Source organism: Quercus lobata, chromosome 7 (genome assembly GCF_001633185.2).
Source record: "Quercus lobata isolate SW786 chromosome 7, ValleyOak3.0 Primary Assembly, whole genome shotgun sequence".
Taxonomy (NCBI): Eukaryota; Viridiplantae; Streptophyta; class Magnoliopsida; order Fagales; family Fagaceae; genus Quercus; species Quercus lobata.
The window spans coordinates 37,685,363-37,698,264 of record NC_044910.1 but is presented as its reverse complement, the minus strand read 5'-3'; the positions used below and the strand labels follow the sequence as shown (position 1 = coordinate 37,698,264).

The window sequence follows — 12,902 nt, the reverse complement described above, 5'->3', positions numbered from 1 at the left end:
TAAGCTAAAAAGATTGTGATGCAAAGTTATGTATATAAGACTGTTAATTAAAAACAAACTTGATGAGCTCCATTTAGTTATTCATACTCCAACCATTATTTGTACTCCAACAGCTCTTTGAGACTTACTGTATTTTGTCTGAAGATTTTTTTTTTTTTTTGAGAGAGATTTTCAACCTATGACATCTGCTCCTAATAATAGTTCTTTATTATCAACCTATGTTTTGCTTCAAGTATAAAAAGAAAAACCTTAGCCACGTTTTAGAGGTTGTTGATATGTTGTGTGTGTGAATCTTTTGTGAGATCTAGAGGTGTTTGCCTTCATACATACTTAGGGTTATCAAGATCAAGATTGATGTCGCAAGCTAGGTGATCGCTTCAGTTGCTATTTTAAGAGCTTAAAGAAAAACACAAGTGGGAGTACTTGTGGTTGCTATGGATCAAGGAAAGAAGTAGTCCATGGACTCGAAGCTGTCACGTGGTCGTGGTAGTAAGTTTTCTACTCAAGGTAACAATAGGATGCTAGTGGTCTAAATCGCTATTGTACAAACTTCAATTCTTTCATAGTGGATATATTTTATCTTGAGGATAGCTAGATTAAATCCTCCCCAGGTTTTTTATCGGTTTGATTTTCCTGAATTATCATATCGTTGTATTCTTTATTTTCCGCATTGTTTACATGATATGATTTACTTGTGTTAACCTAAATTTGAATAATTTACCTAAGTAATCACTTGGCTAAATAACTAGGTTAAAAAACTTGTGTTTTAAGGGTTCTAAAAACATACAAATAAAATGATGACAAATTAATGAGTGAAAGATGATTTAGTCTCAATATGAAATTAAGCTAAAAAGATTGTGATGCAATGTTATGTATATAAGACTGTTAATTAAAAACAAACTTGATGAGCTCCATTTAGTTATTCATACGCCAACCATTATTTGTTCTCCAACAGCTCTTTGAGACTTATTGTAATTTGTCTGAAGATTTTTTTTTTTTTTTTTGAGAGATTTTCAACCTATGACATCTGCTCCTAATAATAGTTCTTTATTATCAACCTATGTTTTGCTTCAAGCATAAAAAGAAAAACCTTAGCCACGTTTTAGAGGTTGTTGATATGTTGTGTGTGTGAATCTTTTGTGAGATCTAGAGGTGTTTGCCTTCATACATACTTAGGGTTATCAAGATCAAGATTGATGTCGCAAGCTAGGTGATCGCTTCAGTTGCTATTTTAAGAGCTTAAAGAAAAACACAAGTGGGAGTACTTGTGGTTGCTATGGATCAAGGAAAGAAGTAGTCCATGGACTCGAAGCTGTCACGTGGTCGTGGTAGTAAGTTTTCTACTCAAGGTAACAATAGGATGCTAGTGGTCTAAATCGCTATTGTACAAACTTCAATTCTTTCATAGTGGATATATTTTATCTTGAGGATAGCTAGATTAAATCCTCCCCAGGTTTTTTATCGGTTTGATTTTCCTGAATTATCATATCGTTGTATTCTTTATTTTCCGCATTGTTTACATGATATGATTTACTTGTGTTAACCTAGATTTGAATAATTTACCTAAGTAATCACTTGGCTAAATAACTAGGTTAAAAAACTTGTGTTTTAAGGGTTCTAAAAACATACAAATAAAATGATGACAAATTAATGAGTGAAAGATGATTTAGTCTCAATATGAAATTAAGCTAAAAAGATTGTGATGCAAAGTTATGTATATAAGACTGTTAATTAAAAACAAACTTGATGAGCTCCATTTAGTTATTCATACTCCAACCATTATTTGTTCTCCAACAGCTCTTTGAGACTTACTGTATTTTGTCTGAGGATTTTTTTTTTTTTTTTTTGAGAGATTTTCAACCTATGACATCTGCTCCTAATAATAGTTCTTTATTATCAACCTATGTTTTGCTTCAAGTATAAAAAGAAAAACCTTAGCCACGTTTTAGAGGTTGTTGATATGTTGTGTGTGTGAATCTTTTATGAGATCTAGAGGTGTTTGCCTTCATACATACTTAGGGTTATCAAGATCAAGATTGATGTCGCAAGCTAGGTGATCGCTTCAGTTGCTATTTTAAGAGCTTAAAGAAAAACACAAGTGGGAGTACTTGTGGTTGCTATGGATCAAGGAAAGAAGTAGTCCATGGACTCGAAGCTGTCACGTGGTCGTGGTAGTAAGTTTTCTACTCAAGGTAACAATAGGATGCTAGTGGTCTAAATCGCTATTGTACAAACTTCAATTCTTTCATAGTGGATATATTTTATCTTGAGGATAGCTAGATTAAATCCTCCCCAGGTTTTTTATCGGTTTGATTTTCCTGAATTATCATATCGTTGTATTCTTTATTTTCCGCATTGTTTACATGATATGATTTACTTGTGTTAACCTAGATTTGAATAATTTACCTAAGTAATCACTTGGCTAAATAACTAGGTTAAAAAACTTGTGTTTTAAGGGTTCTAAAAACATACAAATAAAATGATGACAAATTAATGAGTGAAAGATGATTTAGTCTCAATATGAAATTAAGCTAAAAAGATTGTGATGCAAAGTTATGTATATAAGACTGTTAATTAAAAACAAACTTGATGAGCTCCATTTAGTTATTCATACTCCAACCATTATTTGTTCTCCAACAGCTCTTTGAGACTTACTGTATTTTGTCTGAAGATTTTTTTTTTTTTTTTTTTGAGAGATTTTCAACCTATGACATCTGCTCCTAATAATAGTTCTTTATTATCAACCTATGTTTTGCTTCAAGTATAAAAAGAAAAACCTTAGCCACGTTTTAGAGGTTGTTGATATGTTGTATGTGTGAATCTTTTGTGAGATCTAGAGGTGTTTGCCTTCATACATACTTAGGGTTATCAAGATCAAGATTGATGTCGCAAGCTAGGTGATCGCTTCAGTTGCTATTTTAAGAGCTTAAAGAAAAACACAAGTGGGAGTACTTGTGGTTGCTATGGATCAAGGAAAGAAGTAGTCCATGGACTCGAAGCTGTCACGTGGTCGTGGTAGTAAGTTTTCTACTCAAGGTAACAATAGGATGCTAGTGGTCTAAATCGCTATTGTACAAACTTCAATTCTTTCATAGTGGATATATTTTATCTTGAGGATAACTAGATTAAATCCTCCCCAGGTTTTTTATCGGTTTGATTTTCCTGAATTATCATATCGTTGTTTTCTTTATTTTCCACATTGTTTACATGATATGATTTACTTGTGTTAACCTAGATTTGAATAATTTACCTAAGTAATCACTTGGCTAAATAACTAGGTTAAAAAACTTGTGTTTTAAGGGTTCTAAAAACATACAAATAAAATGATGACAAATTAATGAGTGAAAGATGATTTAGTCTCAATATGAAATTAAGCTAAAAAGATTGTGATGCAAAGTTATGTATATAAGACTGTTAATTAAAAACAAACTTGATGAGCTCCATTTAGTTATTCATACTCCAACCATTATTTGTTCTCCAACAGCTCTTTGAGACTTACTGTATTTTGTCTGAAGATTTTTTTTTTTTTTTTTTGGAGATTTTCAACCTATGACATCTGCTCCTAATAATAGTTCTTTATTATCAACCTATGTTTTGCTTCAAGTATAAAAAGAAAAACCTTAGCCACGTTTTAGAGGTTGTTGATATGTTGTGTGTGTGAATCTTTTATGAGATCTAGAGGTGTTTGCCTTCATACATACTTAGGGTTATCAAGATCAAGATTGATGTCGCAAGCTAGGTGATCGCTTCAGTTGCTATTTTAAGAGCTTAAAGAAAAACACAAGTGGGAGTACTTGTGGTTGCTATGGATCAAGGAAAGAAGTAGTCCATGGACTCGAAGCTGTCACGTGGTCGTGGTAGTAAGTTTTCTACTCAAGGTAACAATAGGATGCTAGTGGTCTAAATCGCTATTGTACAAACTTCAATTCTTTCATAGTGGATATATTTTATCTTGAGGATAGCTAGATTAAATCCTCCCCAGGTTTTTTATCGGTTTGATTTTCCTGAATTATCATATCGTTGTATTCTTTATTTTCCGCATTGTTTACATGATATGATTTACTTGTGTTAACCTAGATTTGAATAATTTACCTAAGTAATCACTTGGCTAAATAACTAGGTTAAAAAACTTGTGTTTTAAGGGTTCTAAAAACATACAAATAAAATGATGACAAATTAATGAGTGAAAGATGATTTAGTCTCAATATGAAATTAAGCTAAAAAGATTGTGATGCAAAGTTATGTATATAAGACTGTTAATTAAAAACAAACTTGATGAGCTCCATTTAGTTATTCATACTCCAACCATTATTTGTTCTCCAACAGCTCTTTGAGACTTACTGTATTTTGTCCGAAGATTTTTTTTTTTTTTTTTTGAGAGATTTTCAACCTATGACATCTGCTCCTAATAATAGTTCTTTATTATCAACCTTTGTTTTGCTTCAAGTATAAAAAGAAAAACCTTAGCCACGTTTTAGAGGTTGTTAATATGTTGTGTGTGTGAATCTTTTGTAAGATCTAGAGGTGTTTGCCTTCATACATACTTAGGGTTATCAAGATCAAGATTGATGTCGAAAGCTAGGTGATTGCTTCAGTTGCTATTTTAAGAGCTTAAAGAAAAACACAAGTGAGAGTACTTGTGGTTGCTATGGATCAAGGAAAGAAGTAGTCCATGGACTTGAAGCTGTCACGTGGTCGTGGTAGTAAGTTTTCTACTCAAGGTAACAATAGGATGCTAATGGTCTAAATCTCTATTGTACAAACTTCAATTCTTTCATAGTGGATATATTTTATCTGGAGGATAGCTAGATTAAATCCTCCCTAGGTTTTTTATCGGTTTGGTTTTCCTGGGTTATTATATCGTTGTATTCTTTATTTTCCGCATTGTTTACATGATATGATTTACTTGTGTTAACCTAGATTTGAATAATTTACCTAAGTAATCACTTGGCTAAATAACTAGGTTAAAAAACTTGTGTTTTAAGGGTTCTAAAAACATACAAATAAAATGATGATTAATTAATGAGTGAAAGATGATTTAGTCGCAATATGAAATTAAGCTAAAAAGATTGTGATGCAAAGTTATGTATATAAGACTGTTAATTAAAAACAAACTTGATGAGCTCCATTTAGTTATTCATACTCCAACCATTATTTGTTCTCCAACAGCTCTTTGAGACTTACTGTATTTTGTCTGAAGATTTTTTTTTTTTTTGGAGAGATTTTCAACCTATGACATCTGCTCCTAATAATAGTTCTTTATTATCAGACCAAGACACCAATCAGTTTTTTGTGTAGGCGGGGATTGAACCTCAAATCTCTTATACAACCATCAAAAACTTTACCAACTGAGTTAACTGGAATCCACGTATTTAGTCTGAAGATTTGAAATTAATTTTATACTCTTTATAATGACCTTAAATTTATCTGATTAAGACAATAATTGTTTTGGCTGTTGGCAAAAAACTTTATCTAGATACCAAAATTAGTTGAAAGTACGTAACGTGTCTCAAAGTCAAAGTTTGTCTGATTCGCTTGTAAATAAATTAATAAAATATCATATTGGGTTGATGTATTTGGGATTTTTCTTATCTCATAACCTATTGTGGTAAGTTTTAGCAAAAAAAAAAAAAAAAAACCTATTGTGGTAAGTTCAGTGTACGTATATGGATTTTTTTTTTTTTTTTTACAATTTGTTTGTGAATTTTTTTGAACATCTGTATGATCTATCTGGTTTTTCTTCTCTATCTTAACCACAATGGTGAACATTTGCTTAGCTGCCATCAATTCCTTTACTTTTGCTTATCAAAGGCTATGAGAGCACAAGCACCGAATGCACCCTTTATTAGTTTGGGTAAATTCTAATCAACTACTCTAAGATTTAGGCTAATGCCAAACACATTCAACTGATTCAAGACAATTGAAAAATAACCAAATTGGTCATTAAACACAAACGGTAGTTTTTCAATTGCCCTCTACATAAAATAAATTTATACTATAGTTTTTCATTTCCAAGACTGCTGCTTTACAACATTTCTTGCTTTCCCTAGTGCCAATAAGTGCTCTATAAATAAAAAGAAATGTTGACTCAATTTCAGTCTTAGCAAAGAGACGCAATAACATACTTGAAAATGAGCTGATTTAGATTTTGTTGGTAATTCTAATATGTTCTAGTTTCCTTTGGCTGTCCAAATATTGGTTGATTAGAGCACTAACCAAATATACTTTCTTCTGAGAGGCCACTATATACGACTCTCTTCATCGAAAGGTGGCAGTTATGTGACAGAAATTTGTTTTAGGTAGAGGGCGAAGGTGGCTAAAATGCAAAATTCAGACTCTAAGTTTCACAATTTTTCATTTCAGTTCTGTAATTTTCAATTCTATCATTTTAGTCCTCTAAGTTTCAATTCTCCTTAATTCAGTCTTCCGTTAACATCCATCCATATCTGCTGTTAACCATATTTAATTTTTATTTAATTATTTATTTCTGAAATTAAAAAAAAAAAAACCCAGAAATTAACCCCCACCCACATTGTCCATCACTCCATCCCCACACCTGAAGAACACAAAATAGAACCCAACTTTTTTCAATTGTCAGAACATACTTCAGTGACAAAGAGCAAGCAGTGACGGTGGTGTTGTTGGGTTGGCACAATTCCATGACCAAGCACCTCAAGAAATACATGGAGTGGTACAATTCCAGGGGCTTTCATGCCTTCACTTTCGTCGTTGATGTCGGCAAGCTGCTGTGGTTTGATTTAGGCCAAAGAATTGAGCAGCGAATCACGGCGTTGGCCAACGAGCTTGTATCCTAGGTTTCAGATAAGGAATAGGATGATAGAGAATGCTGCTTGGTTTTCCACATATTCAGCAATACCGGTTGGTTTGTGTAGGTTGATTGCTCTCTTAAAACTTAAAATTAAGCTTTCATTGGTTTTAAAGGATCTGGTGTCGGCATTTATTAGTTGTTGTTTGCCTTGGTTTTTTTGTAGCTATGGTTCCTTTCTTGAGATTTTGAAGGGTAGTGAAGACCAGATGTTGATGGAAAAGGTTAAAGGATGCACTGTTGATTGGAGTAGTGGAGCCCTTTCATCCTCGTAGTCTAATATTTTTGATTTCATAAAATAATTAAATAAAATTTATATATGGTTAACGGCAGAAGGATGAAATGTTAACGGAAGACTGAATTGAAGAGGATTGAAACTTAGAAGACTGAAATAACAGAATGTAAACATATAGAACTAAAATGAAAAATAGTAAAACTTAGAATGTGAGTTTTGCATTTTGGCCTATTTATAGTGTAGTTTCTTTTAGCTAATAGAGCACTTATTGGCATTGGGTAAAACAAGAAATGATGTAAAGCTGCAATCTTGGTAATGAAAAAACTATAGTATAAATTTGTTTTAGGTAGAGGGCACAAAGAGCATTTACACACCATTTGTGTATAAGTACCAATTTGTTTATTTTTTAATTTTCTTAGATATATTTGGCATTGATAGGCCACAAATTGAATGACCCCTTATGATAGAAATTAATTAATTAATTAGTCAAGTTATTAATTAATCAATTTATCATGCAAATGTGTGGTAGCACAAACAAATCACCAACAAACTAAATATGCAGCGGAAAATAAATAACACGGTGATTTGTTTATGAATGGGGAAAACCTAACGGCAAAAACCCCACCAGGTGATTTTTAGGTCACCACTCCCGAAACTCCACTATTATCACAACAAGTGGTTACAAGTAAAGGAATCCAAGTACCTTACCAACTTACAATTGAACCCTTACCCCAATACCCAATTGGACTTGTTCTGTAGTGACAGTTCCCCTTTCAGATGCACGACTCCCAGTATGTGACTAGCCAATTGCGCGGATCCCAGTACGCGACTTCAATCACCAACTAAGAAGGTTGTTAGTTTGCAAAGTTCTTTAGTTCATCCACACGATGAAGATCAAGAAGATGCTTGGTCAAAAACCCTACGATGCACATACACAACAACTTCTTCAAGAGAAAGAGATGAACTAGGGCAAGAACTTCGTCTCCGGTCACAATTTGTTTGAACAGAGTTTGCTCAAAACTTGTGCAACTTGTGAACACTTTGACGGCCTTTAAACTGATCCTTTTATATGTCTAGGGTTAGGAGAAAAGAAAGCTCAAAGACACATTCATGGATCCCAAGAAAATCATATTGGAATTCTGACAATCTTAAATCTCGACAGATAGCAGGTGTCGAGCACACCGAATGAAGAACAGCTTCCTTAAGCTCGATAGATGCAGCTGTCGAGCTCTAATGATTTTGCACTCTGAACTTGTTTTCTTGAACAAACTTGAAAGTTTCAATACTTGATCTTGAAACAAGGTTTCTTGAAGTATTTAAAGACATCCTAAATCTACCCAAATACAAGTAAAGTGCGTTTTGTCAAAAGATAAGCCAATTACATAAAATCATGACATATGTTCTTAACATGTGAAACACATATGTCCTAACAGGCATTAGCCCTAATCTCAGAGTAGTTGACTATAATTTACCCTGTTAGTTTTACTTTGACATTCAACCTCTCTAGTGATATTAGTCATAGAACAAAATTTAGCTACAAAATTGGTTACAACCTAATACTACAACTTTACTCAATATCTTTTTATTTGAAGTGAATTTTAACAAATCCACTATTAAATTACATCTTTTTCTTATATCCTCCATGCTTGCAAAATTTCTAAAAAATTAAATATCAATAACTATGTTATCAATAAATTGTTTAAATTACAAGTTTTTGTAATTTAAAATTATACATAAAATATAAGCTTATAGATCATATAGTAAATAATATCCAATTGACACAAGATTTGATATGTGTATTAAGAGCGTAAAAAACATGCAGTTCAATGATTAGATTTTCAAAATATGTAGTAATGTTTATATTATTGAGTAAGGTTGTAGCCTAAAGTTACAACCAATTTTGTAGCTAAACTTTGTCCTTAGTCATATTACCATTTATTCTTATTTGAATGCCCATTTCTCACCTATGATTAAAAAAAAGAAAAAACAAAACAAAACAAAACATTCATCAAAAGGTACCAAAAAAAAATCTTTAATTCCAAAATTATGGATCAAGTCATTCACATGTATTTTTTTCAAAAATCTATAATATCAAAAATCATTTTTTATTTCTTTGGTTAGGGGTTTCTTTTTCTTTTTCTTTTTCTTTTCTTTTTTTATGTGTCTTTCTCTACCTCTTTTCATTCTCTTAACTTGAATCTTGAACCAAATTAATCATTTGTTAAGGGATCATTTTAGGAATGTTTGAATATAACAATTATGGGAAATCTAAAAAGTTGTAAAAAAAATCAATTACTTTTTTGCTTTTCCTATAAAAGGTTTCTAAAAATGTTTCATAAACCAAAGCCCTCAAGGCATCTGTTAACTTTTCCCTATCTTTAATATTAGTCTTTTTATTTTTATAGATACAACAAGGATGAGGGGAACTTCGAATCCTAATTCTTTTTATAAAGGAGAATAGTCAATGATAAAAGCTTGGATTTGTGCTAAAACACGAGCTTGTTTAGACCCCAAATAAAAATTACGGCTAGAATGCTTTTACTCTACTTAGACTAAGTGCGAAATAAGAGTAACTAAGAGCAATGAACCAATAACACTACCCTAAACCATATTCATCCATCATCAACAATAAAATGAAAGCTTAAAGAGTAGGGAAGAGATATGCAAACACAAGACAACACCAAGACGTGTTATCGAATAGGAAACCGAAGAACTCAGCAAAAAACCTCTCCGCGACCCTCCAAGTCCAAATCAATCCACTAGAGAATAAAGTTGGAGTACATGAATAACAAAATACCCTCCAAGCCTAGTCTACCACATGTACTTGAGCCTTCCAAGCTCCTGCTACCAATGGACTTCTCAGAGTCTTGTCTTCTCTAACTTTCCGAATCCCGCAATTCAACCCGATTGCATCCGCCAATGAATGGCTCCTTCCAATACTTCCCAGCAGCACCAAAATCTTACTTTACACTCAAAATGGGTGTGGTAAGTGTTAGGGCTAGCAACCTCTCAAAGATCTAGAGATGGAGAGGTAGGAGTTAAGAAAAACCACAAGGAAATGTGTAGATGATTGTGGGTATAACAATCTCTAACTCTTAAGCATATTTTCGATGGTTTTCTCTCTGAAAATCACTCCTTACACTTTATGGGTAAAAAGGGTATATAGAGTGTGGGTAAAGACTTGGTAAAGCAAAACACAATTTTTTGCCAAACAGGGTATATATAGTGTGGGTTGGCCCTTCCGACAAGATAGTCGCAAAAATGATAGCCTAGCACAACTCTTCATCTTCCAGTCATGTGCTCTATACATGGCTTTTTCACGGGTTGCTTCTTGCGAGCTACTCGCGAGCCAATTGCAAAATCCACTTGATCAACTTTTGAAGCTTGATTCTTCATCGATCTCTCACACTCAACCCTTACAATTAAACCCACATACATACAAGGAAAATGATTGAAGGAATTACAATCAAATTTGGCACGGAATTAAAACTAACACAATATAGTTGGAAATCACAAATTTACAAATGATAATGCCACTAAATTAAGGTACTTGACTTTAACATCACTCTTAAGATAACACTAAAACAAATAAACAAAATAGAGAAATGGAGGTGATAGTTGCAACTTGCAACGCATACATTGATATGTTTCAAGAAAAAATGTTTTTAAGTGCATTTGAGAATGCTGGATTAGTAAGACTATAACCCCCATCAACAACCAGGTTCATCCCACTCACATACTTGGACTCATCACTCCCCAAATACAGCGCTGCCTCAGCAATATCTTCAGGCTCCAATACCACTCCCTTCAAGTTTGCACACGATGAAACCACATCCTCTACCTTTTTCTTCTCCATCATCCCCATAGCTTTCCTTAGCATAGGAGTTGCAGTTGCAAAAGGAGACACACAATTAACCCTTATTCCATATTGTCCCAACTCCACGCTCAAGTTCTTAGTCATTCCCACCACAGCATGCTTTGATGCCACGTATGAATGTGGAATAACATCAGCCATTACTGAAGCCATACTTGAGGTGAAGAGAATGCTTCCTTTTTTAGCTGGAATCATAACCCTAGCAGCATGCTTGGCACCCAAGAAAGCACCAAAAACATTCACATCTAAAACCCTTTTGAAATCTTCATTTTCTGATTCTAAAATTCGCGCTTCCATGTTACCCGAAATGCCAGCATTGTTGAACATGATGTCCAACTTTCCATACTTGGATACAGCCATGTCCACAGTCTTTTTGACATCAGATTCATTTGTTACATCACAATGGATGTAAGAGATGGATTCAAAGCCAACGTCTTTGCAAACTAAGTGACCAAGCTCATCTTGGACATCTGCTATAAGGACCTTAGCACCATGTCGAACAAAAAGCCTTGCAGTGGTCTCACCGATGCCACTTGCACCACCGGTTATTAACGCAACCTTACCTTCTAATCTGCAAGGAGAAAGAGATAAGGAAACTAAAATTTATTTGTCTAAACTCTTAGCTGGTTTTTAATATAAAATAAATGATAGAAAGACTATGAATTAGAGAACACAGTTTATAAAAGGTTAATTTGTTATAGTAATGCATACCTGTTGGTGATGGGAGTTGCTGAAGAATTAGCACTCATCTTTTCCTCAAAATTGATGTGAAATCTTCGCCAAATTGTAGATGCAAGTTACGTTTGTGAATGTCCCCTTCATTGTTTGTTGCTTCTTTATAGGGGAGAGGGTCAACTGTATGCAACTTGAGCAAATTAAAAAAGGAAACGGGAAGGAGAAAAAAACAAAATCCTTACATCTTCTATTATGCTTCTTGTTATGTATTAAGATTCTACATAGCAGCCAATAGGTGAAGTCTTAGTTTTGAATAAGATGACTATCCTGAAATGCTACAGAAATCATAAACAAAAGTTTTGGTATTGAGAGAGTTTAATGGAAATTTATATGAATGAAGAAACTGATTTCCTCGTCTGCTTTTTTTGACTGCCAATAGGCAGCCATCGAAGCGGAAGACTGGAGAATAATAATTACTCGGCGAATAATTTACATTATCATATGAGACAAGAGAGTACAGCATGATTACTGCTGTTTTCTCTGTTGCATTAGGTCTGCTAAAGTGGACTCTTGTCAACAAAAAAATATGGATACTCCACAATGTAATTGACTTTGTTGTTTTTAGAGGGATTCTTGTTGTATGTGGGGTAAGGATAGGCTTGAAGAGTTGTTACAGTCAAGACAGCATCTTTCATAGGAAAAGTTAGATATATGTGAGCATTTCTGATGCAGAGGATGTTCTCTGTTAGCTGTTGGTTAAGCCCAACTGGCTTGCTGTGCTGTAAATTATATACATAAAATAAAATTTCTATTTTGTTCTTTTGGGTAATTAAGGATAAATTTATTGAGATAGAGCAGAAGGGAACAAGAGGAATCTGCCCAAAGAGGGATAAAGTTAACTGAAATTGAAGAGAAGAGTGTGAATCTCATGATTGTCTGGGTCATTTATGAATCGATCACTATCACCAAAAGGTTTTACAGTAGGTCATGTATGAATAAAATTTCTATTTCAATCTTGTTACTTTTCTTGTTCAGAATTATCACCAAACCAACTTGTTTTACCTTTCTCAGAGTGAGTCTTCACTTGAATACTCTTTAAGGATTGTGGAGTAACTCCTCAAGAATTATTCTAAAGCCTTGTGGGAGTGATATCTCAGGTGTTAATCCAATTATTTTATACTCTTTATACTCTAAACCCTGTATTTAGTTTGACGATTTGAAATTGATTTTATACTCTTTATAATGACCTGGAATTTGTCTGATTAAGACAATAATTGTTTTGGCTGTGTCCT

At 33.5% G+C, this 12,902-nt stretch overlaps 1 protein-coding gene across 1 annotated transcript; it reads right to left on the bottom strand.

Annotated features, from left to right (window-relative positions):
* Nucleotides 1-10,710: 10,710 nt before the first annotated feature.
* LOC115954241 (secoisolariciresinol dehydrogenase-like) lies at nucleotides 10,711-11,719 on the bottom strand. Its single transcript, XM_031072150.1, has 2 exons — nucleotides 11,647-11,719; nucleotides 10,711-11,506 (listed from the first exon to the last, which is right to left on the bottom strand). Exons 1-2 carry the CDS (start codon nucleotides 11,682-11,684, stop codon nucleotides 10,711-10,713), a joined length of 834 nt encoding a protein of 277 aa, XP_030928010.1. The 5' UTR covers nucleotides 11,685-11,719.
* Nucleotides 11,720-12,902: the final 1,183 nt, after the last annotated feature.

What these genes read in the sequence shown, in the direction of transcription:
- LOC115954241 (XM_031072150.1), bottom strand. Translation starts at nt 11,684, where the DNA reads ATGAGTGCTAATTCTTCAGCAACTCCCATCACCAACAG. An exon ending in GCAACTCCCATCACCAACAG is followed by an intron (nt 11,507 to 11,646) that starts GTATGCATTACT and finishes TTCTCCTTGCAG; the next exon opens with ATTAGAAGGTAAGGTTGCGT.